A 27,540-nucleotide genomic window follows, 5' to 3' on the forward strand; every position below is an offset into this window, starting at 1 on the left:
GGGACCGTGGCAGTCTGCGCCCGGCCTGCCCCGCGTGCCAGGAGAAGCTCCTGACAAGCTCTCCTCCCATGGAGGGGCTGCGCTCCCTGCGCCGGGGCGAGACGCTGCGGGAGCGGTAGATGGAGGGGCTCCTCTGGCGCTGCTGCTGCTGCTGCTGCTGCCGCCGCCCCAGCCGTGCGTTGCGCTGGAACCTCCTGCGTGGTCGTCGGGCTAGGCGCACGATGCCGACGATGTGCCTGCGGCACAGCGGGCAGGTGTCTCTTTCGGCAGCCCAGACGTGGACGCACTCCAGGCAGAAGGTGTGCCGGCAGGGGTCGATGCGAGCCGCGTTGGACAGCCGCTCCAAGCAGATGGGGCACGCTTCCTCCCCGGGGGCCTCCTCTGGCTGCTGCTGTGGCCGCCAGCTCATGGTGCCTCTGGCCGCCGCGATGTGGAGCTGGTTGTCCTGTGGGGGAGGCTGCTCTGGTGCCAGGCGCTTAGCAGCAGCCTGGGGTCTTCAGCACCTCCCTCGCCTCGCGGGTCGCCAGCAGGACCTCGATGCCTTGCGTGTCGCTGTCTGGATCTCGACGCCTCGCGTGACACCAGCAGGACTACTGCAGGTAGGAGCAGGAAGAAATCATTGTAGCAGCAAAGAGACATCAGCTTTCTAGGTTCAACCACTTGTCTAGAGTACTGTAGCAGTAACTGTTCTGTGTATGGATTGCAAACGTTGCCGTTAGAATGGCAAATCTGCTTGTGAGAGGTTACACGTGGCAAGACCGCGCTTAGGACAGGTGAGGCACATAGATGCCTATAGATTTGAGAACATTACCGAAGGACCTCGATGGCTCGCGCGCAACAAGAATGGCTTTGCGTGTGCCTCTAGCCACACCTCCGCCTCTCTGTCGCCTTCCAGCCTTAGGACCTCGAGCTTTCGAGCACCCCAGCCGGACTGGCCGCAGGCGCGCCGCGCAGGGCATTTATAGCCAGCCACCTTTTGTGAGGCCACAGGGTGACATCAGCAGGGTCTCGGGGTGCCCCTGATGGCAGCACTGACAGAGGTCACCTGACTGTTGCAAGAAAATGCTGATATGAGATGGCTGCTCCATGCTGACAGAAGCCAAGTAAGGAGAGTGGTATCAGGCTAATTAAGAAAAGCCATCTCGGAAGAGACCGAACCCAAGAGTGGGCCAAGGAGTGGGCCCTAAGGTATCAAGAATAAAGTGTCACTTCAAATACGTGAGACTCCCATCAAGTCAGTGCTGCCATCAGGGGCACCCCGAGCCCCTGCTGATGTCACCCTATGGCCTCACAAAAGGTGGCTGGCTATAAATGCCCTGCGCGGTGCGCCTGCGGCCAGTCCGGCTGGGGTGCTCGAAAGCTCGAGGTCCTAAGGCTGGAAGGCGACAGAGAGGCGGAGGTGTGGCTAGAGGCACACGCAAAGCCATTCTTGTTGCGCGCGAGCCATCGAGGTCCTTCGGTAATGTTCTCAAATCTATAGGCATCTATGTGCCTCACCTGTCCTAAGCGCGGTCTTGCCACGTGTAACCTCTCACAAGCAGATTTGCCATTCTAACGGCAACGTTTGCAATCCATACACAGAACAGTTACTGCTACAGTACTCTAGACAAGTGGTTGAACCTAGAAAGCTGATGTCTCTTTGCTGCTACAATGATTTCTTCCTGCTCCTACCTGCAGTAGTCCTGCTGGTGTCACGCGAGGCGTCGAGATCCAGACAGCGACACGCAAGGCATCGAGGTCCTGCCGGCGACCCGCGAGGCGAGGGAGGTGCTGAAGACCCCAGGCTGCTGCTAAGCGCCTGGCACCAGAGCAGCCTCCCCCACAGGACAACCAGCTCCACATCGCGGCGGCCAGAGGCACCATGAGCTGGCGGCCACAGCAGCAGCCAGAGGAGGCCCCCGGGGAGGAAGCGTGCCCCATCTGCTTGGAGCGGCTGTCCAACGCGGCTCGCATCGACCCCTGCCGGCACACCTTCTGCCTGGAGTGCGTCCACGTCTGGGCTGCCGAAAGAGACACCTGCCCGCTGTGCCGCAGGCACATCGTCGGCATCGTGCGCCTAGCCCGACGACCACGCAGGAGGTTCCAGCGCAACGCACGGCTGGGGCGGCGGCAGCAGCAGCAGCAGCAGCAGCAGCGCCAGAGGAGCCCCTCCATCTACCGCTCCCGCAGCGTCTCGCCCCGGCGCAGGGAGCGCAGCCCCTCCATGGGAGGAGAGCTTGTCAGGAGCTTCTCCTGGCACGCGGGGCAGGCCGGGCGCAGACTGCCACGGTCCCAGCAGGACGACGACATTGGGGACACGTCCTGGCTGCATAGGGTCAGGCAGGAGGAGCCGGGGGCCGGAGACCACGCGGGCCGGCAGGCCGGGCCCCCCGCCTGAGCAGGCGGCCGGGCCTCACCTGGGGACGGGCTGGGGGTGGCAGCCACAATTACCCCAGGAATAAATTACACCTGTTCCACCCTGCAAAGCCTCTGCCTGCACTTATTGCTGCATTGGTCAGCGGGGGGGGGGTGGGGAGGGAGGGGCTGAACGCAGCCCTCTCCCGCTGCCCGCACCGCCAATTGGTTTGGGGATGTCTGCTCCTGATGGGGAGCGGCTGCGGGTGGCGGGTCCCCGAGTGAGACCTGGGGGTGAGAAGTCATTTGGGGGATGAGAAGTCGTCCTGGGAATGGGAAAGTGTTGGGGGCGGGAGCAGCCACAAACGTCTCCTGGCCGGACTGGGAAAAAAGCTGACCCCAAAAGTCTCCTAAAAGCCTGCCAGAACAGAATGCCTGCCAGCTGGGGAACCGGGCCTGGCAACCTGCAGCATCCTTGGAAGGCGCTGCTGGCCTCCTGCAAGTGCAGCCTAAGGGTACCTAAGAACCAGAGGCTGCCTGAAGGTACCACCACCAAGGGCAATGGGAAACTGTTGGGGATGGGAGCAGCCACAAAGGTGAGCTGGCCCAACTGGGAAAACAGCTGAGAGCAAAAATTTCCACCTTCCCAGGTGATAAGTTGTTCCTCAGTTTTACAGAATCATAGAAATAACAAAAATAACACACCGTGGCTGGATTACCCCGTCTGGTTCATCTTCAACACATTCTGTTGGAACCACAAGCCCTGGTCTACCTTACCCCAAGAGAACTGCTTATGTCCGGCCATTGAATTGTTCCCCCTTCCCCCAGCTTCATGAAGCTATCGGACCTCTGTATGGCGCACTGAAAGCCTTTTAAGAGTTATGCTGACAAACCTGGAGCATCGAGTACTGTGCTCATGTGTGCGATTTTCTGCATCTTTGGGGCACAATATCATCAGTCCTATGCATTATTTGGATCATCTGTTAGCAACTCAAACACAAGGCTTGAAACTCTATCCCTGGTGCTCTGCAGCAGGTCTAAGCAGAAGAGCACTGGCAGGCTAACTAGAGAAAGCCAATTTTAAAGTAGTACCTGACAGCAAAGGGGAAAAAATGTAACTAATCAAGCACAGTGCTCACAGGCACCAGGCACAAAACCTAAATATAACCTTCCTGCAGTTGGTACAGTCTGTCTCACCAAATTAAGCACATTCGAAGCAGATGAGAAAGCATGGAGAGCACTCCATCAGCAAAAAGCTTTTTCAAAGGGAGAGCAGACAAAGAAATCTCTGCCACAGAGAAAGAAAGAGACCTTTATGCCTGCATAACCCTTCAGAGAGAAGAGCAAGCTACAGAGGAGCAGAAAGCGATTAACCCAAATTGAAGAACTTCCCAAAGCAACACAACTCAGGACAGCAGCAAAGGCACCACTATGCCAACATGCTCGTGTAACTTCCATGGATAATGACAAGGCTTTCACACGAATCCCGAAGGAGGAAGACAGTGCTAATAAACTATCTGCCCTCCAAAGGCAGAATGACGGTTATAAGGGAAATCAATACACAGCATCATGAGAGAAGTATACAGACCCTGCTGTTAAAGCTCGTAATAGGACTCAGCTCAGAGGAAAACGTAGGACTCTGAAAAGTTCTGCATTAACAGGACTGTTAATTACTCTTGTAAGATTAATTTTATCAGGCTCTTAGAAGGGAAAAGAAATGAATGAAAGAATACACAAACTACTGTGGTGTTTTTTCTATTGAATTCTCTCACATTCATCAACGACAAACCTCCACTAGCACAGTTAGATCCTGTCAGTTACTCAGAAACGTTAACAAAAATTGGAGAAATACAGAAATGATCAATAAAAACCATCAGAAACGGTCAGAGACAAAGATACTCCTTTGCACTGAGATGCTGTAAAGATTAGGGCTGTTTAATTTAGAGGTGTTTAGGAGGAAGAATGTCACACATACATAGCAATGAACAGAACAAAGCAGGTCAGTCCAGTGCTACTATACACATCCAGCTTCATAAAGGAAGGAGGGGATTTGCAGTGAAATGAAGAGAGGTAAAACTACAAAGCCTGTAACAGGAACAGCTTTTACATCTAGTAGAAAATTAGCCTGTAGAAATCACACACTCACAGAATGATTATAGGAAAACATTGTGGTAAAAAAATTGGAATACGATCCAACCTTTTTAAGTCCAAGAATGTGCAGTCACATTAGCCAGGACATTTTTAAGGAGGTTTACATGCCATTCTTCCTTACCGAGTAACTCGAGCTCTGACTGTCAGCAGCAAAGAAAAAGGAACAAGAAAATGTACATGCATGTACCTTATTCCATAATTATCTGTGACGAGAATCCCGTTATGTTACACCTGCTATTGGCCACTTTCAGTCCTATGAGAAAGGACTACATTAGTCTCCAGCTTTAACTTCAAAAGCTGTTTTTACTTCCATATACAGACATCTACCATTGCTCAGACATTAAGAAGGTGAAAGCTAGGCTCCACCATACTTATTCTCGCTGGAAAGTCCTTAACTTTGATGTTATTTCCTCCACTTAACCTTGTCAATGGCACTGAGTTAAAGGAAGATAGTACAAATTGAAAAAAAGAGGCAAGACGCGCATTGTTTGAGACTAAACATGAAACAAGTTGTGTTGTTTATGAGGCTTAAAAGATGTGACACGAAATATGAAAAGAAGTGGAAAAAGAAACAAATGAAAAAAGAGCAGAAAAATACAGAACATTAACAACACCCATGTGTTTATCATCAGCTAGCAAGACATAGGAATTTCCATCTAGAAATCATGTAAGTAGGCTATCAGCTACATGCCTACGCAGTCAAATAGCTTTAACTGCACCTGATTTCCCTGAATTACAGGTCTATTATGACCATGAAGTCAATGCCCTCTAGTGTATCTCTGTGTTCACCATATGTCAGAGCAATTCCACATTTTAGATTTTTCTTTCAGGTTATGTGGTATTTATGTATTTTCCTGAACCTGTATGCTTCCTTAATATCAGAAGTCAATTGATGGAGAACGATGGAGATTATTTTCTGTATTTCTTAGCCAAATCAAGCACATCCTGGGTTCAAATCCCAAATGCACTTCAATTGTATCTTGTTTCTTTCTACACCACTCTTTTCTGACTTCCAGCCCTACACAGCCCATCTGATTTCTCTTCATTCTTGCATAACATCCCCTGAAACCTTCTTTAAGTTAGGGAGTTTATCTGAGGACAGGCAAGAAAGAAAAAAACAGGTGATATTGCAGAGGAGAGTTACTACCTTTTCTCCTCCCCAAACCGATTTCAATGTAGTTTTAAAATTGACACCTGAAAGTATTTGACCTGAAATAAGCAAAAACACAACCAGAAAACACAGTAAGGACATTTCTGCAACCATTCAGGGAAAAATCTATATAAGAAAGTGTAAGCCAGACAAAAAAAAGTTTAAATTCTAGTCCTACACTCTGTAAGTTATTCTTTTCTTAGCATGTCTGCTGTCTAAACGTTCCTGGTTGACTGTACATTTAGATCCAGTTCGCTGTCCCTGCTAATATCTAAAGTGAAGAGAACAGCACAGGCAGAGGGCCAGCTAGCTAGAAGCAAAATTGCAGAAAAAAATGGACAACAAATTCAAGAGGATCACCTGCGTGCCCTTTCCACTTGAGGTTCGTTGCGTACTGAGCTGTACTAGCAAGAACATAGCTAGGAGATTGATGAAAGTGATTCTTCATTTTGGCATTTGGGAGAACGGCCAGTAGAAGGCAAAGAGCCACCAAGACTGCTGCGGGCTAGAGAACGTCATGTATGAGAAGAGGCTCAGAGACTGGGTTTGTTCAGCCTCAAGAAAATACACCTTATTGCTAGCCGCAGCAGGCAGAGCCAGGCTATTCTGTATGATGACGGGATGAACAGGCAAGAGAGACAACTTAAAGAAAGGAAAAATTCCATTAAAGATTAAGGAGAAAAAAAATTGTCATGATAGCGGTCAAACATAAGAACACGCTGCCCAAAGGGGTTATGGAACCTCCATCTCTGGAGACTTTCCAAACTTGACCAGACAAGGATTACAAACAAGCTGATCTAGCACTGAACTTGGATCAAACTTTGAAAATTGGCCCTGCCTGGGGTCAGATGACCTCCCGTGGACTCCTGAAACCTAAATTATTCTATGAGCCTATAACTTACGCGAACAGATGAAAAAGCATTACTAAATCAGAAGAGCTACATTTCACAACACAAATAACAACTATCAAGGCAATAGAGACTATACGACATCAACACCTTCGTTCATGGAGGGGAATGAAAAAACATTCTCCACAACAGAACTTTTTTGCACAACAGTTCTTTTCACAGTTGAATGGTGTGTCACAGAAAACAAGCTTTATACTTACCAAACTGGCCATTGCACTTTATAAAGAGTTCAATCACGCCATAAGCAATAGTGGTTGCAGGAGGAATCTCAAGGATCACACTAGAATCCTTCACCGTACTTCCACTGTCACTCACTGAAACCTAGAAGACATTTATTCACTGTTTATTTGATTCAGCTGTTGTGTAGCTTAAACACAAAATTGAGTAAGGGAAAAAAACACAGAGAAAGAACATACTTTACTCTATGATGTCTAACTAAAGCACATCCAATATCTAAAGTCTCAAAGAAGCACAAAATGAGCAGTGAGGTAAAAGCACTGAAGTGCCAAGAGCAGCTCCCAAACTCTCAGCTACCCTGTTCAAGTACAGAGTTGACCTTCAGGTGCAGCTCTTGTCACGTGAATCAGAAACCCTGTGTCGCTATGGAAGTGGCACCCACTTCAGTATCCATCCCTACCCTCTTCTATCCTCATACCCCTTCTGCCCAGCTAGGGACTAGTACCAGGACAATGGCACTTGCACAGACAGTTGTTGAACTCCAGGTGTCTGCCACTGGAGACTCCCTGGACGCAAAAGTGATTCATCTGAAGCTTTGAAAGAAATTACGCAGGACGAGCATGTGTTTTGACTTTGGTAATTCCCTCTCAATTCACTAGCAATTTTTCAGATGTCCTCGCTACACAGTTAATCTCTACTCCCATGATAGAAAACAAGCAGCTTCTCAAGAAGCATTAAAACTCACTAGACACTGCAAACATTTTTGATAAAAGATTACTTGGCTTTTCAACTGAATTTGCTTCAGCAAATGCTTTCTGCTCTTCAACTTTCACTGAATTGTTGGTTTATGGTCTGCTGTAGGCAGGAATCTAGAGAAACTCAATCATAATGCTACAGTATTGATTGAAATCCCACTCCAGGCTCACACTAAAAGATGACACCTTTTGCCAGTGAGGCAACGGGAAAGGCGGTTTGTACTTCTGAAGTTTCGCAATCAAGTAACGTGGTGATTTCTTACAACTGAGAGTTTAACATGTTAAGGAAAAACAAAAAAAATACTCTGAAGTCTATTTGGCAATGAGAAATCAGAGTTTCTTCACAGATAGTCTGCCGGTTTAACTAGACAAATATTCTGTTCCTTACAGATCTTTTAGTATCTTTTACCTTTACTGTTTTTGTACTGCATCCCAGCAGACCACTGATTTTTTTCTTCTGTCTGGATATGTTCAGCTATCGTACACTTTTGAGTTGTTACTATCTTCTCTCTCAAGATGCACAGTACTTCACGTTTTCTTTCTATTACTTGTTGCAGTAAACTACTGTTCATATTTATCATTCTGAAACAAGAAGAGACACCATTAACACAACTGATAGGACATAGAAAACATATTCTTAATTGTTTCAAGAAGTTTTTAACCTGCAATTCTTACTCAGAAAAAAAAAAAAAATCAAAATCCTCACCACACACACAAAAATACATTTAAGAACATAACACAAAAGAAAATTCTCGCTCCAAATTCTGAGTCACCCGTTTTTCCTTGAGGGATGAAGGCTGAGAGTGACAGCTTGAAGCCAACCCTCACAGTTTGCTATAGACCTGTTCTGGTCTTCACTTAAACCCTAAACTGGTGGAGATGATCAGCATTGACCACATACTTAGAGGTGGAAGACAAAAAATTTCATGGATGTGGGGACTGAAAAAGGTTGCTTAAGAAAAACCACCCACTATGAACTCCTGTGTTAATTAACTGTATGACCTCATGATTTAAAATGTAACTGATAAGTTACAGCAACTTAACTGTATTTGACTGATTAAAATGTGTCAACTATGTTATACTTTTCCAAAATACCCACTGGAGAGGTCCTCACATGGGATGTCGTATTTTCTAAGAACGGATAACTCTTGCAAGACATCTGGAAGATTAAAAGATTGCTTCCCCTGGCTGAAGTCTTTTCTTCTCTATTTTACTGTAAATGGCTTTTCATGGGGCTAAATGGCAATTCCCCAAAAATACAATGGAAAGACATGTTCTGATTCTACTTTATTTAAATCAAGATATCTCCACTTTTAATTAAAAGGGTTTAGATTTATTAGATTCTGGAGTTTTGGATGTATGCGGTCTGTATAAGTCTGAAGTCAGCTTGGCTCTTCATTAAATAAAAAATATCCCGGGGCAATTTTTGATCTCTGGAGAGTTACATGCTTATATGAAAGTTCAATCAGTTGGAATGAACTGTCTGGAAACCTGAAAGTTGATTGTTTAAACAAGGGAAAGCAAATACCTCTGAAGCAATGCAGCAGCCACTAGAAAATCACCCCCAAACGTTCCTGAGATTATTAATAGAACTTTTCTTTTCTTGTGGTGCAAAGCCATGCTTCATGCTTGGAATGCAGTGAATCTTTGGATTAAGAAAAACTGAAGAAATGTCAGGCTATCGCAAACACTGCTGCTCTTAGAAGTGCCTGCCAAACTGGAGCTATTAATTATCAGCGCATCTTGTGGAAGACCACCAAGCCTATCATATCCTTCACAATATTTATTTATGATTCTGAAGAGGTGGGCTAAGCATCCCGAAAATATAAATTAAGGCACAGACAACTCGAAGTTCTAACATACGACCTAAGAAGCCACAAGTGAAGAAATATAATGAAGAAGTACAAAAGCAATTTGTCAGTTGCTTTCGTATGACGTGTTTTTTGCCTGCTTTAGAGGGTGACAAACTTGTGAGTAAGAGCAAAAGAAACAAAACAATCAAAGGCAGAAAACCACAGATAAAGCAGGTTTGCAGTTTCTGAATGAACGTTAACATGAGGGATTTCAAAGCCTGATTTAATCCTATCCAAATGAACGACCAAAATAATTCAGAGACTTTCTCTTCCATTTACTTCTACATTCTGTCCGAGGTGGGACTGGCTCAGATCCCCTTGCGCTCCTGGCTCTGAAGTTCGGCTGAAGAACAGCAGAAATGCCTCTCCCCACTGGGTTTAGGGAGTTTAAAACCACACACCCTTATGAACAGCCTCTTCTTTAAATGCTCTCCTCCAGACTTCTGGCACTGAGCTTTCTGCCCTGAAGTGCCTTAGGCCGTGGTGTTGTGTGTGTGGGCACATCACGGGCGTCACAGGACAGCCGACGGAAGAAAACGCTCTGCGCTTCTCACAGGAAAGCACAGGACAGTGACTCACACAGGAGACAACACGAGGTAAAACAAATACCTGGCTTATCTAAATTATCGTTGAAAAGAGGCATCAAGGGCAAAATGCCACAGGGTTAAAGTTTGACAGTCAAAGCAAAGCTTAAAATATTGCAGGACAATGGCCGCTGAATCTACGAGTGTGCTTTTGCAAGGGCCAAACCCATTTGCTACCATAGCTCTCAATATCAAGGACAGCAAGATGAGCAAGATGGTTGAGTTAAATCCCTGAGAACACAGGCATGCGGGCACATGGAAGCCATTTTTTTTTTTAAACAGGTCACTTTTCAAAGCTCTTATTTCTGCTCTGCAACCCTCACTCTTCCCATCTTTCACCACCTATCGTACAGGAGCGCTCAGCAGCCTTGTGTGACCTGTGCTATGTTACTGCACTCTTTCCCCACTTGAGAAGCTGAAGTACACAAAAGAAAACACTATCAAGTAAAATGAGATGTTGCTTTGCTGTTATCAATGCACACAGTATAAAACTGTATAAATATAGATCATTTAGAAGAGAAGGATTATGGTTTTCTGTTTGATAGCTTGTTCTTCTTAAATAACCTTCCTGAGGTCAACGATTTACTATGCTGGAAGCTCCCCAGGTCAAACATGAGCAGAACAGAATCTGAGTTCTGGTCTCACTCTTTACATCTGATTGGATTTAACACTTCCACTATCCTACAATGCAAAGGCTTCCACCACTTTTATTCAACTTTCTCCTTCTTGCATGAGGAAAAGAGTGGAGAATAAACAGGCACAAAGGCAGCTTGCTGCAGATCAGAAGCAGGAAAAAAAAGGAGAAAGGGAGAAACCAACGGAAGGCAAGAGACATACAGACAACACCTGGCGACACAGCAGGCTCTCACAGCTTAAGGCTCGCACTCCTAAAACCCACAGCCGAGACTGAGGGTCTTCCCCTGCGGGGAAGGTCTCTGGCCGGACTATTCACACCAGAGCGAGGCCAGGACTGTCCTGCCACCAAAACCTGCTCAGGCTTCTCAGTACCCTATCCCACAACTCTCACAGCAACACGCTGACCGATTCACTACAGCTGCCTAGAGGAACTGGTTCAGCTGTGGGTACTGTCGTCACATTGCTGTCAGCTCTGTTGCCTGCCTGCTCAAACCCTCCCAGTCCAAGCTACCCATGTGAGTGAAGAACCTTTTCTGCCCTGCACAGGGCAACGCCAGCTCAACACACCGGACATGGGCAGCTGGGCGAGGCTCTCAAAAGCCTCTGAACACAACTTCTTCCCCAACATCCACATGCCTGCCTTCAAAACATCGCTCAACTGCTTTTCCAGAAATCCTCTGCTTGTTCAGTCTTCTCCACTTTGTTTATAACGTGGAGCAGTACGCTGATGTCTTCCAGCCAAATGCTGCTTGTTGCATGGCATCAGCCTTTACCCAGCTTTGTCCCTTCTCAAATAAAGACCTGTAAAACAGTGCCAGAGTAAAATCTACCAGCCCTCGCTCAGGCACTGCACACCAAGCACAGACACATACTTCTGTTGTTAATCTGTTTCAAATGTAACCTCTCTGACCTACTTTCTACTGTCATACCAGAACAAAGCATCTGCTCTAGTCAGCTTATTGATGGCACTTCACAATTTTCCCCACAGAATAACCTGGCAATTACTTTATAGAACAACTTCCTCAAGAATACCAAAGACTTGTGAGAGTGCAAGTGACACAGCTTCTCTATTTTCTATTCAGCATCCTCCTGAGGTTTTAAATCACAGGCACACAATTGATTTTACTCAATGCCGTCTCCCAACATACTGTGACTTTGTATTGCTCACGTGGCCTATTTGGTAGAAAAGTGATGAACGTTTGTCTCATCATACTCATAAATGCTGAAGTTGTTATAAAGAATAAATAACAAAACGTCTGCACCACAGTGAGACTTCAAGAATGGTCAAGCCACTGAAAACAGGAACCACAGAATGGCTCGGGTTGGAAGGGATCCTAAAAATCATGGAATTCCACCCCCCTGCCGTGGGCAGGGATGCTACCCACTAGACAAACCACTAGTTTAAAGCATAGGACTCTGCCCTAAAATCAGTATTTTTCAGTACTCTGAACTAGCAAGCGCGAAGTAATACAAAAAGCAAGAATAAGGTATCATCAAATACGTGAAGTTCATCAACCTAAAGGGACCACTCATTTTTCTCTTGCATATGATGTTAATAAGCGTGTTCTGTATGCAAAATGGCACTGCTTTTGCAAATCAGGAGGGATCTCATCCTACATCCTTCAGCTGTCATGCCTTTTCTGAAAAGGAGGGCCAATGCAGCATCTGGAATCTAATTAAAGATCAGCGGGGTTGTCCTTTTTAAGGTTCACCTGAGAACTGACAAGAAACCAATTTGCTGCCACTCAGCACTTCCAGCTTTCTGAACCTTGAAGACTCACACGACAGTACAGAAGACGTATCAGCTTTGACATTTTTGCATGTGCTTTCTGTTATTTATCTCTAGCTTTAACTTAAACAGCCTAATACAAGAACACTTTCAATTGCAATTTAGTTTAGAGCAATTATTGCTTTATTATTTCTATAACAAGCACAAGCAACGTATGTAATTAGAGGAAATCAAGAGCACTTAACTGACCTTCATCCCAAAAGGACCGACCAGTAAACATCCTCTTAGTACCATAACACTTTGCATCCCAAATCACTAACTTCTAGGCAACAACATTCTTGCATGCTGAGTTCCTGAGTTCCACACCATGCTCCATGAAGGAGACGGAAGCTAGCACCCATGGACAAGTTCTCTCATAAATCGCAGAATATTTATGAATTAGTAACTAGAATTTTATTTGTAAGGAACTGCCACAATTTCCAGTAAGCCTCAGAGTTATGCTGAAGAAAAAAATAAATAAAATTAAAATTCTGCTATCCTCATCGCTTTCGGTGACCCAACAAAAGCCAGACTCACTCTCTATCAATTACACCATTTGCGTCACAAGCTTTAAATGAGCTCTGAGCATCTACTCCATGAGCCAAGAACTAGCTCCTTGCATTAAGGCACACACACACGTTAAACTGGACTATGTCATTGCCACACCCACTTAACAGTCCCGTGGGACTGTGTATATGAATATCTTCTTCATCAGATGTCAGCGTCTCAGCCTGTTTCCAAGTCTAGCACGCGAGCAATTCAGTGGCATCTTTCAGGTCCTTACACCAGATAAATGTATTTTAACAAGCAACTTATTTACAGTTATATATACAGTTATATATACTTCTGAGTGTAGAAAATAATTATAAGTATTTAGTTGCATGCAGGATTATAACCCCAAAATACGTTGAAGTAAATCTCATTTGCTACAGGAAGATTAGCAGGTAACACTCCAGAAAACCAAGTGAAAGCTTACTGTTCTAAATACAAATTATTCTAGTATATTCTTCTGTAGCACTCCATCTACTCTTAGAAACAAGATTCTAAATCTTGACTGATGTTATTTTTTTGACACTAGATGCATACTAATTTTGCACGTCTGGTTCACACATTTATCCCAGAATAAATCTTTCTTGGCCATTGCAATGCCCACACTTGAAGCATACCTGTCCTTGACGTCTTTCATAAGCTGCTGCAAGTCAATCTCCTGCTTCCTCAGGTTTCCAAAGGAGGACTGGCTTTCCACATAGCCCCTCCCTCCAGCTCCCAGGCTGATCTTTCCAAACGAAGTTTCAATACTTCCTTGAACAAAATCTTCAAATTTCCCCACGTATTTTGCGAAGTCAGACTCCACAATCACTAGGAAAAGAATAAAACTAATTGCTACCCATGAAGACAAGCGCTGAAACAGTCCTGAAGTCATTAGAAAAACAAGAACTAACAGAAAACACAGTTAACGTTAATGAAGGCAAGAAGAGTACTCAACAGGTAAATAGGGAAGTTCACAGCTCTGCAACTTCTGCTTGCTCCATATTTTTATTGCCTTTGCTCAGCTATCTTCTACATTCTGCCATTTTAGGAAAACATCTGGTGAGTGAAATGCTGAGCTCAGATGCTAAGGAAGACTTAAAAAGCATGGCAGAAATTTACTTCAGCAGCAAGGGAGAACTATGAAGTAGATCTGCTTATAATAGGTTTAATATTTTGCCATTATCTTGACGTATCTCATTATCAGCCTGTCCCAAAGCTCACTGAAAACCAGTGGAAACATCTAATTGGCTTAAATCAAACTCTGAATCTCATGCGTCTATAAACCAGAGAACAGACTCAGCTTATTTTCTGAGCTCCAATTAAAATCTATGCATAAGTAACTATCTGTTTGCCTACATTCGGAATCATGTCATGCCCAGAAACAGAGGGTTCCAGATCATTACTCCTATTACCTGTTTAGCACTGGTGCAGCTGGATGGAGAAATAAATACAAGGATAACTATTTTTTAACTGTCTGTGCAAGAAGAAGGGACGCCGTGATAACACCTGCAAGCATTCGCTGGTCTGCTATCACCAGTAGAACAGTTCACACTACTAAGACACACTGAAAACTCCCCAAAATACTCTAGGGGAGCTCCCGAGGTTGCAGACAGCACTGCTATTAAACAGTATGGCAGCGCTGTATGGCTTGACAGCCTTCAGCACTCAGTTGCAGTAGTCCATCTAGACATTTTTTTTAAACGTTTCTTAGTATTATTTTGAGCTAAATGAACAGTCAAGTGAGAAAAAGATGCAGCCATCTCATTCCTAAGGATGGAAAATACTTCAGAGCACTCCTCTGAAAAGAGCCCTCTAGTAACATGACTGAGAATAACAAAAAGAAGATTCGGCTTCGCATGCTTTTTATGTACAATAACAGTGCTGCCCGAGTATGGCTTTACCTGGTTTTATAGGTTTGTCTTCTGTAAGCACATCACTCAAGGAGACTGTCAAGAAATGATACTTGGGCTTCTGCCAGCACCAGAATGTCTTCTTCTTTGTAACCAAGCTGAGAAGCTGCAGCTTGTCTGAGGCGTTCAAGTGAGAGACAGGGATCAAGTCACCTCCGCTGTCTGTTTCTCTCACAAAATTCTTTGTTGCTTTTGCAAACATCTTGGAGAATCATTTAGAGCCTGAAAGAATAAATCTATTTTTCAAAACTACAATGGGAAAGTACAAATACTTACATTTTCACTTTAAGAAGTTCTTCACAGTATTAATACAGGAACAGTTGCTGTTTTCACCTCATCTTTTCCACTCTGAGTTGGGAATCCTGACAGTCCAAGCAACATTCCCCAAAGTAAAAAAGTTTTCACAGTAACAGATGAAACAATTTTAGTTTAAATTTTAAATAAGCAACAACGAATAAGAACAATGCGCTGCAAACATGATATGGAAGGCTTTAACATTACAATAACCATGAAATTCATGAGCACGCAGATAATGAAGAAAGCAAGATATGTGCGAAAGGAAGTATTAAATCTAAAGCTGAAAAATTCCTTCAAAGAACACCCATGGATAATTCATTTGCTAGGGAGGAAAACAAACAAAAAAACCTTACATAACCTACCTGAAGTTCTAAGAAAAAGCGTCTAGTAATGAGCACCCTGAGGAGACTTCCAAGGATCACAAAAACACAGGTGCAATGGCAGACGATTCCTGCCTCTCCACAGATTCCTTCGTTTATTACCTAACATTAAATTGTCTTAGTCCATAGAAGGTAATAGGATATTATTCATACAGATTATCTTGATTGTTTTAAGTCTGTTAACACATACAGGGATAGTAAAAAATCCTCTATAAAAAGCAACAAATATTGCTTTTTATACTGGCAGCTTTGTAACTAAGTTCTCTTTCTGAACTCTGCCCCTGGAAAGTCCCGTTTCATTTTTTTTCCTTCTGAACCTTTTACCTCCAGTGTTTTCCAATTTTCTGTTTCCCATTAGAGTAACTACAGCTAAATAAAACATATGTTGCTTGCAACTGTTATTCATATCTGCTAAACAGGTACTTACATTATCTTATTGTAGCTCTTAAATTTGTCGTAAATTTAAAAATACTGGCATCTCTTCTTGCGTAAGGTTTCCTTTATCCCAAGCAATGCATTTCGCTGTATTAACAAGAAAGTTTGCTTAAGTCACAGAAGAAATGGTAAAAATTACCATTCAGGAGTGCTAAACATGCAAATCTAAAAAACCGGTTTTTTAGTCTCATCAGATTTTTTTTTCAGCTCTTTTACTTGGTATTTCTACATTTTTAGTTGGCAACACTCCTTTGAATCCTCCAGCTGACACTGTGAAGTTCAACTATGAGCCTAGGATGTCCTAGCTGCCCATTTCTTTTCTTTAAAATAGGTGACCCACATGTTTTCCATTAATTAATCACCTGTCCTGCTTCAAAGAGATTAGTTAGGTTTGTCCATTACAAACAAAGGCCAGAATTAGCTAAGACGAACTTCAAACAACCAAACAAAAACATATTGCAGAGAGCACTCACAATTGAGGGAAAATGGAAAACCAAGTAAAGATACTAGTGGCTGGAATTCAGGCTTCATGTTTTAGTATCAGTTGGAGGAGAGAAGAAAACCCTTCTCTGCACATAGAAGCTTAGCTTTCCCCAAATCCCATTTCAGATAATATTTCATACAGTATTTACCAATTCATGTTGAGGTTCCTATGAAACCCCCATTGCCCACTCTTAGTTCTCCACGTAAACAAGTAAAGGGCATTTCCCAACAACATTTCGAGGGAAAGGATCTGAACAATGTCAAAGTCTCCTAACATTTTACTCAAGTCTTCTGAGGCTTTCATAATAAACTGAGGCTACAACAAACTCGCAGCACAGTCCCAGCTATACATACTGGGAGTATTTCCACTGACTTTCTTTTTCCCTTACCTTTTCCTAGGCTCTAAACTGAGTTTGATTTTTGCATTCTTAAGTTTATTCTCCATAAGTTTCCCCCGTTTTAATCTCAGTGTAATGTGGTTTTACTAAGCAATGTAGCTCTACTGCAGCAGAGAAAAAAGAAAAAAAAGAAAAAGAAAACAGTGAGGGTGGAGGGTTTGGGGACTTCTTTTAGATGACTTTATATTTCACAACTAACCAGATGACTGATCTGTAATGGAGGGGACCATCATGGCAATTTGCCCTGCATTAGCCACTGTTCCCTTTCTTCAAGCATTTCTGTGCTTTAAGTGATTGATTGCTCATTCATTCTGATCCCATTTCGACACAATGGACTCACGTGGGCATACTGTCTTCAATGAAAAAGGCCCACCGATCCTAAGGAGCTTATGAGAAGAGATATTGGAGAAGGAAAAAAACACACCACAGTTCTCGTGATTTGTCTTTCTGTTACACACTCACTAAATCTCACGAGAACAACCAATGACACCATTCTATAAAGCTCCTTTCTGATTCATGGTGGTTTGACTTCGCTCGCAGTTACCAGGCTTTTGGTGGACAAAAAGGACATCTGAGAAAGACCACAGAGTGCTTATGAAAACTGCAGAGGCTCACCAGGTAGGATAGCTGGTACTGTCTTTAGCATCAGGATGACAATATCAACGTCTCCTACACTTTGCTGCATTGGGAATGTCTTTGCAATGAGTCTATTTGCTGGTGCAGCAGTACCTGCAAAGTAATAATATTCTATCCAAATTATATTTCTTTGGGTATAGTGCCTTTAACATTCACTCTAAAATGCACCCGAGTATCTTGTTTCACTCATTCACAAAATGACAGACTACTGAGAGTTAATACAACTACCACGATCGAGGGCATCCTGACCAAGTGATCACAGAGTGGTTACAGACACAGCATTAAGAAAACTCTCCTTTTGCTGTTTCTTGCTCTGAAAAGCTTTGTCAGAACCATGCTTGGTTTGGCAGAATTAAAAAGGAAGGTATCAAAGCTGGTAGGAAAAGCTTGTCAGAGTGAATTCACTCTTGCAGATTGATAGCTAGGTGTGAAAGCAGAAAAGGATGGAGGAGTAGCTTTCTCGCCTACCGAAAAATTTTGAATTAGCCTGAACCTGGGCTATGGGCAGATTATTCAAGGAACAGGATGAGATCATGTAAAGATATTTACAGCAACTTTACTGATTATTTAAAGAAACAAACCTTACCCTGCTTCTTTCATTTACCACAGCTCCGTAACTCAATATAGTAGATCATTAGATCTGAAAAAAACATTTAATGAATAATCAGATTTTACCTTTGTCAACACAGAAGAGCAAGTTCTGAACAGCTGCCCAATATTTCTGACATTCTGTATACACATGCACTTTACAAAACATACCAATAAAACCCCCCAAACCAACACCTTTTTTCCATTCAGTGTAAGGTTACCCAGAACACCACAGTGCACAGGCAACTTGGGAAGCGAGTGACAACTGGACTACCAAATAGGTCACATTTTGTCGTAAAGGCATGCTAAGGACAACTCTTGCAGTCCGAAGAGGACCAAGCAGCAGGCATGCAGTCAGAAGAGCTGCCAGACTTTAACTTTACCATGTGTCACCCTCTGAATTCTAACCAAGTCAGAGCTTGTCCTGAAAGGCTCCTGAAGTCAGTAAGAGATGGCAAGCAGTACATGTATTTTATTACGAAACCTTAAAGTTATTTTTGCCTGCTTTCTAGATAAGTTATATTTAAACAAAAACCCACAAAAGCTCACAAGCTCTCTCTTCTGAGCCTTGAGGATCTTCCAGCACGTGCCTCAGATGACTTGGTGCCACACGAACCCCCCCGGGTTTAACTTGCCCTGACACAAGGGTCATGGTGCCCTCACCCCGAGGCCGGCTGCCACCATCCCACCAGGTCCCATTTTGGGGATGCTCGCCTCGCAGCACCTCACAGCTGCGCACCTGGGGATCGGGGCAGACGGTGATGCCGGCCCTGAGGGATGAGGCGCTTCGTGTGGGCGCGCAGCCATGTGCCGCCCTCACCAAGCCCGGCACTGAGGCAGCTGCAGCGGGCACCCAAGTGCTGCGCTTCCCCTCCGACGCTCCTGCACCGCGCGTGATTTGCAGTGATTCAACCTCTACGGTTTGCGGTTTGGGTTCTGGGTTTTTTTCCTTCCTTAAAACAGCCGGGTGGCATACGGGCAGGCACGGAAGGGAAACCAGACCCTGGCTTTTCCCCGAGGCCGCCGCAGCGGTACCTGACAGGGACGGCCCGCGCACACGGGGCAGCAGGGCTCGGATGCGGGCTCTGGACCCCACTGTGGCCCCACTCCCTCAGCCCCTCAGCGAGGAAAAGGGGGCTCAGCAGGGGCACTGCCGGCCCCTCCGCCTACCCGGGCCCGCCCCGGTACTCACGGCTGCCCCGCTGATCCCCGCCGCCGCGCCCCGGGGATGCGCCGCGCCCCGATGCGATGCGAGGCGCAGGGGGCGATGCCCCGAGAGGAGCCCGGGGCAGCACCGGGAGCAGGGGGCTCCTGGCCAGCGCCGAGAGCTGGCGAGGACGGGCAGCACCGCGGCGGGGCGAGGCGAGGCGAGGAGCAAAGCCCCGCCCGGGTGCCGGCGCCCCGGGACGCGGGGTGAGGCGGGACCGAGCGCCGCCGCCATTTTGTGGCTCAGCGGCCGCCGCCCAGCATATGGAGGTTGGGCCCGGCGGGGTGAGGGGCGCTGTTGCTGTCCGCTAGCGTAGCCCCAGGGCGGCTTCCAGGGACTCCCTGGCTCCATCGCCTTCCTCCTGGCTGCCCGTGCCCCTCACCTTCCTCAGGGGTTGAAGGGCAGCTGCACTGGGGTCTGGGCTGCCGGTCATGGCGGGCGCTGCCCGCTGAGCCCTGGTGCCGGGGGTGGGTGTGTGTGCGGCAGGGACCCCCGTGTGGTGGCATGGCCCTGAGGGGGGCTTAGGTGGAGGGCTTGGATTTTCCTGTCAGCTCAGCCAGGGGAGGGGACGGTTCATTTTGCTAGGTTACTTCCAGTCATGTAGCACAGGCAGCTCTTCCCTGAGAACTGCCAGATGATGGCATTTTATGACATAATTACATACAAAATTCCTGAGACATCCTCTCAAACCTGACTGGGACTGCTGACGGTCAGAGGATCAACACCTTGTGTATGAAATCTGCTGGAGGCAATGCCCCTGCCGTGTGTGCGGCTGCAGATTTGCAACGGTGGGGTCAGTGCTGTTGGCATGGCTGGAGTCCAGTCCAAGCCCCAGTCCAAATGGGAGTTCCCAAGACAAGTTTTCTGGTTCTCAGTCTGGTTCAAGCCTTGAACAGCACTGGAAGATGAGGAATGCAGTCAATGGAGTGTGGTAGACGGGTTTATGAAGTGTAGTGTAATACAGTGAGCTCAGTGAATATAGCTCACCTCTTTGAAAGCAAAGCAACACCAGAATAATAAAACTTCAGTGCTTATGATAGGACTGGTCCAGGGAGAAATTGATGAGTCCATGGAAACATAAGGAGTAATTCTTCAAGATATTTACTGAGCATCAAGGAAATATTTTTCAAGTGAACCATGCCACAAGCCAGGTTCTTCACTTCTAGGTCAAAGAGAGAGCATTTGGGACTGTGGGGGATGGTCACAAATGTTGAAGCACCAGATCTTAATGGAGTAAAGCCTGGCCTTTAGAAGAAAAGTTGAACGCTGGATGCCCTTAAATGAACAGGCCTGAGCGAGAGGTAACAGTTAATGTGTATTGGGTAAGTAGTACCCATGTCTTCCATTCTGTTAACTACATACATCATCCAAAACTTCCAGTTAATTTTAGCAGATATTAGTCTGTCATCCCTTTCTGATTCTCCTAAGTGACACCCTCAGTGAATCAATGATAAATAGATTTCTCTTCTTAGGCTGCACCTGCTCACAGAGCAAATAACCTGAATGTTACTAAGTAAGTAGCTGCATATGTGATAATTTATTTTTTTTATGGGCTAATAGAAAAAAAATAAACCCATGCTTAGAGCCTCATCGTGAGAAAAAGCACCTACAAGTCCTCTTTCTAGGATCACCACCAAGTTGCAGAATCACTAGCTCCAGTCATAATCTCCTCCAGTGGCTAGTAACAGCACATTTCATCAGCAATCACGTGCTTACCCGTGGAGTGGCAACGTGTCATTCATTTCCAATGCAAGTGTCTGCTAAAGCAGATTTTGAGAAATCAAGCCAGGAAGTGGCACTGAAACACATTACCATGGAAATGTTCTCTGGAGAGGGAGGAGACGAAAATAGTGAAACTTGCCAGTCAGTTTAAGGATGTTACTGGTGGTTTGGTGTGCACCAAATAAGGGGCACCTGCACCAAGGAAATTTCCATCTTTTCAAGATAGACACAAGCCAGCATAAGCTAGTTTTAAGATGCTTCACATTAATTAGAAGAGACAGAACCTGCTCTGGGCATTAACAGACAGTTTTGGGGCCATGCAGCAATTAACCTAAAGGTTTCAAAGGCTGATATCAAAACTGGCTGCAAATGGGACCCATTTAGAATTGAACACATGCCTTGAGCATTCAGTCTTCATGAAAATGCTCTTCAGGTATACTGCACAGCCAAAACTTGCAGCACACAGTTATTTCATGACTAACTGGGAAATCAGCAGGGAGAATGTAGTATCAGAGAAATACAAGGTGTTGAGTGTGGTCTGCACTGGGATCTGTCAGCCACACACTGAATCTCTAGAGCCACAACATGAAATGCATCATTTCTGCATTAGAAGATCCTTGTGTTGTGCATTGCTACTGCTTTAGAAGATCCTCTTGTAGAATGTGCAGAAGGAGAAAAACAAAATTTTGCTCTGTTGCCTGCCTGCTCAAACCCTCCCAGTCCAAGCTACCCATGTGAGTGAAGAACCTTTTCTGTCCTGCACAGGGCAACGCCAGCTCAACACACCGGACATGGGCAGCTGGGCGAGGCTCTCAAAAGCCTCTGAACACAACTTCTTCCCCAACATCCACATGCCTGCCTTCAAAACATCGCTCAACTGCTTTTCCAGAAATCCTCTGCTTGTTCAGTCTTCTCCACTTTGTTTATAACGTGGAGCAGTACGCTGATGTCTTCCAGCCAAATGCTGCTTGTTGCATGGCATCAGCCTTTACCCAGCTTTGTCCCTTCTCAAATAAAGACCTCTAAAACAGTGCCAGAGTAAAATCTACCAGCCCTCGCTCAGGCACTGCACACCAAGCACAGACACATACTTCTGTTGTTAATCTGTTTCAAATGTAACCTCTCTGACCTACTTTTTACTGTCATACCAGAACAAAGCATCTGCTCTAGTCAGCTTATTGATGGCACTTCACAATTTTCCCCACAGAATAACCTGGCAATTACTTTATAGAACAACTTCCTCAAGAATACCAAAGACTTGTGAGAGTGCAAGTGACACAGCTTCTCTATTTTCTATTCAGCATCCTCCTGAGGTTTTAAATCACAGGCACACAATTGATTTTACTCAATGCCGTCTCCCAACATACTGTGACTTTGTATTGCTCACGTGGCCTATTTGGTAGAAAAGTGATGAACGTTTGTCTCATCATACTCATAAATGCTGAAGTTGTTATAAAGAATAAATAACAAAACGTCTGCACCACAGTGAGACTTCAAGAATGGTCAAGCCACTGAAAACAGGAACCACAGAATGGCTCGGGTTGGAAGGGATCCTAAAAATCATGGAATTCCACCCCCCTGCCGTGGGCAGGGATGCTACCCACTAGACAAACCACTAGTTTAAAGCATAGGACTCTGCCCTAAAATCAGTATTTTTCAGTACTCTGAACTAGCAAGCGCGAAGTAATACAAAAAGCAAGAATAAGGTATCATCAAATACGTGAAGTTCATCAACCTAAAGGGACCACTCATTTTTCTCTTGCATATGATGTTAATAAGCGTGTTCTGTATGCAAAATGGCACTGCTTTTGCAAATCAGGAGGGATCTCATCCTACATCCTTCAGCTGTCATGCCTTTTCTGAAAAGGAGGGCCAATGCAGCATCTGGAATCTAATTAAAGATCAGCGGGGTTGTCCTTTTTAAGGTTCACCTGAGAACTGACAAGAAACCAATTTGCTGCCACTCAGCACTTCCAGCTTTCTGAACCTTGAAGACTCACACGACAGTACAGAAGACGTATCAGCTTTGACATTTTTGCATGTGCTTTCTGTTATTTATCTCTAGCTTTAACTTAAACAGCCTAATACAAGAACACTTTCAATTGCAATTTAGTTTAGAGCAATTATTGCTTTATTATTTCTATAACAAGCACAAGCAACGTATGTAATTAGAGGAAATCAAGAGCACTTAACTGACCTTCATCCCAAAAGGACCGACCAGTAAACATCCTCTTAGTACCATAACACTTTGCATCCCAAATCACTAACTTCTAGGCAACAACATTCTTGCATGCTGAGTTCCTGAGTTCCACACCATGCTCCATGAAGGAGACGGAAGCTAGCACCCATGGACAAGTTCTCTCATAAATCGCAGAATATTTATGCATTAGTAACTAGAATTTTATTTGTAAGGAACTGCCACAATTTCCAGTAAGCCTCAGAGTTATGCTGAAGAAAAAAATAAATAAAATTAAAATTCTGCTATCCTCATCGCTTTCGGTGACCCAACAAAAGCCAGACTCACTCTCTATCAATTACACCATTTGCGTCACAAGCTTTAAATGAGCTCTGAGCATCTATTCCATGAGCCAAGAACTAGCTCCTTGCATTAAGGCACACACACACGTTAAACTGGACTATGTCACTGCCACACCCACTTAACAGTCCCGTGGGACTGTGTATACGAATATCTTCTTCATCAGATGTCAGCGTCTCAGCCTGTTTCCAAGTCTAGCACGCGAGCAATTCAGTGGCATCTTTCAGGTCCTTACACCAGATAAATGTATTTTAACAAGCAACTTATTTACAGTTATATATACAGTTATATATACTTCTGAGTGTAGAAAATAATTGTAAGTATTTAGTTGCATGCAGGATTATAACCCCAAAATACGTTGAAGTAAATCTCATTTGCTACAGGAAGATTATTTATTTGAACAGAGCAGGTAACACTCCAGAAAACCAAGTGAAAGCTTACTGTTCTAAATACAAATTATTCTAGTATATTCTTCTGTAGCACTCCATCTACTCTTAGAAACAAGATTCTAAATCTTGACTGATGTTATTTTTTTGACACTAGATGCATACTAATTTTGCACGTCTGGTTCACACATTTATCCCAGAATAAATCTTTCTTGGCCATTGCAATGCCCACACTTGAAGCATACCTGTCCTTGACGTCTTTCATAAGCTGCTGCAAGTCAATCTCCTGCTTCCTCAGGTTTCCAAAGGAGGACTGGCTTTCCACATAGCCCCTCCCTCCAGCTCCCAGGCTGATCTTTCCAAACGAAGTTTCAATACTTCCTTGAACAAAATCTTCAAATTTCCCCACGTATTTTGCGAAGTCAGACTCCACAATCACTAGGAAAAGAATAAAACTAATTGCTACCCATGAAGACAAGCGCTGAAACAGTCCTGAAGTCATTAGAAAAACAAGAACTAACAGAAAACACAGTTAACGTTAATGAAGGCAAGAAGAGTACTCAACAGGCAAATAGGGAAGTTCACAGCTCTGCAACTTCTGCTTGCTCCATATTTTTATTGCCTTTGCTCAGCTATCTTCTACATTCTGCCATTTTAGGAAAACATCTGGTGAGTGAAATGCTGAGCTCAGATGCTAAGGAAGACTTAAAAAGCATGGCAGAAATTTACTTCAGCAGCAAGGGAGAACTATGAAGTAGATCTGCTTATAATAGGTTTAATATTTTGCCATTATCTTGACATATCTCATTATCAGCCTGTCCCAAAGCTCACTGAAAACCAGTGGAAACATCTAATTGGCTTAAATCAAACTCTGAATCTCATGCGTCTATAAACCAGAGAACAGACTCAGCCTATTTTCTGAGCTCCAATTAAAATCTATGCATAAGTAACTATCTGTTTGCCTACATTCGGAATCATGTCATGCCCAGAAACAGAGGGTTCCAGATCATTACTCCTATTACCTGTTTAGCACTGGTGCAGCTGGATGGAGAAATAAATACAAGGATAACTATTTTTTAACTGTCTGTGCAAGAAGAAGGGACGCCGTGATAACACCTGCAAGCATTCGCTGGTCTGCTATCACCAGTAGAACAGTTCACACTACTAAGACACACTGAAAACTCCCCAAAATACTCTAGGGGAGCTCCCGAGGTTGCAGACAGCACTGCTATTAAACAGTATGGCAGCGCTGTATGGCTTGACAGCCTTCAGCACTCAGTTGCAGTAGTCCATCTAGACATTTTTTTTAAACGTTTCTTAGTATTATTTTGAGCTAAATGAACAGTCAAGTGAGAAAAAGATGCAGCCATCTCATTCCTAAGGATGGAAAATACTTCAGAGCACTCCTCTGAAAAGAGCCCTCTAGTAACATGACTGAGTTATCCAGCTCACACACCTCAGGGCTATTGCACAGCTACAGAATTAAGAACAGGCTGGGACAGTGACTGCTCAGCAAAGCTCCTATGCAGTCCCACCTAAACTATGAAGTCCGTACAGTGCAACATAAAGAAGGAGCGGGAAGAAGCGAGGTTCTCTCGCAGTGACAACTTTTACAGAAGACTCTGTCATTTCCAAATTAATGCTTGATGAAGCAAAAAGCCTTTGCACGACATCGAATCTTCCTCTGTCAGTCAGAGTAGCCACCAAAGGACTGCTCAGTGCCAAGGTGCCGTCAGCTGAAGCGATATTAGGCTGTATTTACGAGAGAAAGAGACAGAAACAGAGGCATTAGAAAGGCTTTTCAAGCAGCGCTGTTCTTTGCATCACGGAGCTCGGTTCTTTCTTACAAAACCACTGGAGAACTTACAAGGGAGTGGTAGAAGGGCAAGATTCCCTCTACCATTACCTTTGACAAGTACAAGGTACTCGTCCAGCACCAAAGCTCACCTCCCCACAGCCATGTTTCAGAATGCTCCGTCATGACGGCCACTGCGCTGACAGCTGGAAAGAGGAGGAGGGAGCGCTGCTTCTCTCACACCCAGCACGGATACCGCCTTCACACCCAGCCCTCAGACTTGCTCTGCGGCACCCTTTAAGGAGAAACATCTCTCCCACTGCTTTTTCCCCAGTCCAACTTCTCTCGCTGCAGATTACACTTAACTCACTCTCATTCTGAGCCAACGGCAGCATTCACCTTGTCCCTACGCATCTAAAGGTTTTTACTGTAATTTTTGTCACTGAGTGTAGGAAATTCAGAGCAAATGCCAACCCTGCCCCGTTCCTTCAGCTGTTTTAATGAATGGCCTCAGAGATTTGCCACTCCAAATCTGCCAAGGCCCAAGCACTGCTGGTATCAAAGGGAATTTCTGTTTCCCAAGGGCAGGTGATTGTTGTTACTGAGATTTCAGAATGGGTTAGGGAGACTGGTAGTAAATTAAAATTCAAGCTACAATTACAATTTTCTTTTGCTCATGCAATCTCCTAAAAGCAGAAGCACTTCAGAGGCTAGGTACCTGAAGGCATGCACGACACAGACTCCTGATGTCTCTTCAACAGCAGGACCTTTATTGCAGTTTTCCACCACTACATATACTTTCCCCGTAACCCACACGCTGTCCATGCGCCCGAATCTGTCTTACAATTGGTTAGAGACCCTCAGACACGCGCCTTGAGCCAGCCAGCAAGTGGGTAATGCCCAAAACTCATCTTTAACACTGTAGCCAATTTACTTTATCTTGTCCTTGCTCAAGTTTTTGATTCTACCACTGTTTTCCTCATTATCTCTAACTCAGGGACGTGTGAAACAGCACGAAGCCACCTGCGAATTCCTTTCCCACAAAACAGCACAAAGCTCCCTGCGAATTCTTCTCCCACAATTCCCCCTTTTTTATTTTCAATCAACAAAACGCTTTCTATAGATTTTTCTATCAATCACCGCAGACACTGCAATAAGCAAGGCACAATAAGCAACAGGGTGAAAATCACAAGCAGAACTACGATTGTAAAGTAGCGTGCCTACTAGAATCTACATCAGTCAACAAGCCACTAAGTGCTAGGAATGTTGCTTCGCAGCGATACTGCTTCTTACTCGCACAGCACAATCACACATTCACACAATCACGCAAAGAGGCCTCTTGCACTTCTCATTCATACCACAAGAAAACATCACTTAAAATAATTTGTGTGCGGCTTCAGGAGGTCCTTGTCTGCTCCCATGGTGAGCGGCTGAGAGTGGAGACCCCTTCGAGGAAAAAATGCTCGGGGTGCACCTAGGGGCGTCCGTTCCACAGTCGATCCCACAGCCGAGCAGAGTGGCTCCTGGCGTAAGGAAGGATGCTTTTATAATGTGCATAATGACAGCAAAGAGATGCATTGCAATAAGGAGCAAGTGTGGCTTTGACCTTTTTTTTTTTTTTTTTTTTTTTTTTGAGCAATTAAACCTTACACATGCTGTTACTGTTACACATCTCAGGATATCTAATTCCTGTGGCTCTAGGGGGCGCTTGCCATAAGTAGACAGTCCAGTCTTTGTTATCTGCCGGGTTCCCCACCAGACATGTCGTAGATGGGTCGTTTCATTGGCTCCACCAGATCCAGGAACCTCCTCCCATCTAACCTTTAGTGCACTGCTGTATTAATCAGCTCCAGATTACCACCGAATGGGTCACCCACAGTCTGGGCTGGACTGAGACCCAGGAGGCACCAAAGCTGCAGA

The 27,540-nt window shown here is 44.8% G+C and overlaps 1 protein-coding gene across 1 annotated transcript in view; it reads right to left on the reverse strand.

Annotated features, from left to right (window-relative positions):
* Positions 1 to 27,540, reverse strand: part of GSDME (gasdermin E) — a 94,140-nt gene that overhangs the window by 42,581 nt on the left and 24,019 nt on the right. Inside the window, 7 exon segments of the mRNA XM_050709255.1 lie at positions 6,744 to 6,864; positions 7,885 to 7,926; positions 7,928 to 8,057; positions 13,483 to 13,675; positions 14,749 to 14,979; positions 15,862 to 15,956; positions 17,366 to 17,479. Of these exon segments, the coding sequence (XP_050565212.1) occupies positions 6,744 to 6,864; positions 7,885 to 7,926; positions 7,928 to 8,057; positions 13,483 to 13,675; positions 14,749 to 14,959 (697 nt within the window). The 5' untranslated portion in view covers positions 14,960 to 14,979; positions 15,862 to 15,956; positions 17,366 to 17,479.

Source organism: Cygnus atratus, chromosome 2 (genome assembly GCF_013377495.2).
Source record: "Cygnus atratus isolate AKBS03 ecotype Queensland, Australia chromosome 2, CAtr_DNAZoo_HiC_assembly, whole genome shotgun sequence".
NCBI classification, from domain to species: domain Eukaryota; kingdom Metazoa; phylum Chordata; class Aves; order Anseriformes; family Anatidae; genus Cygnus; species Cygnus atratus.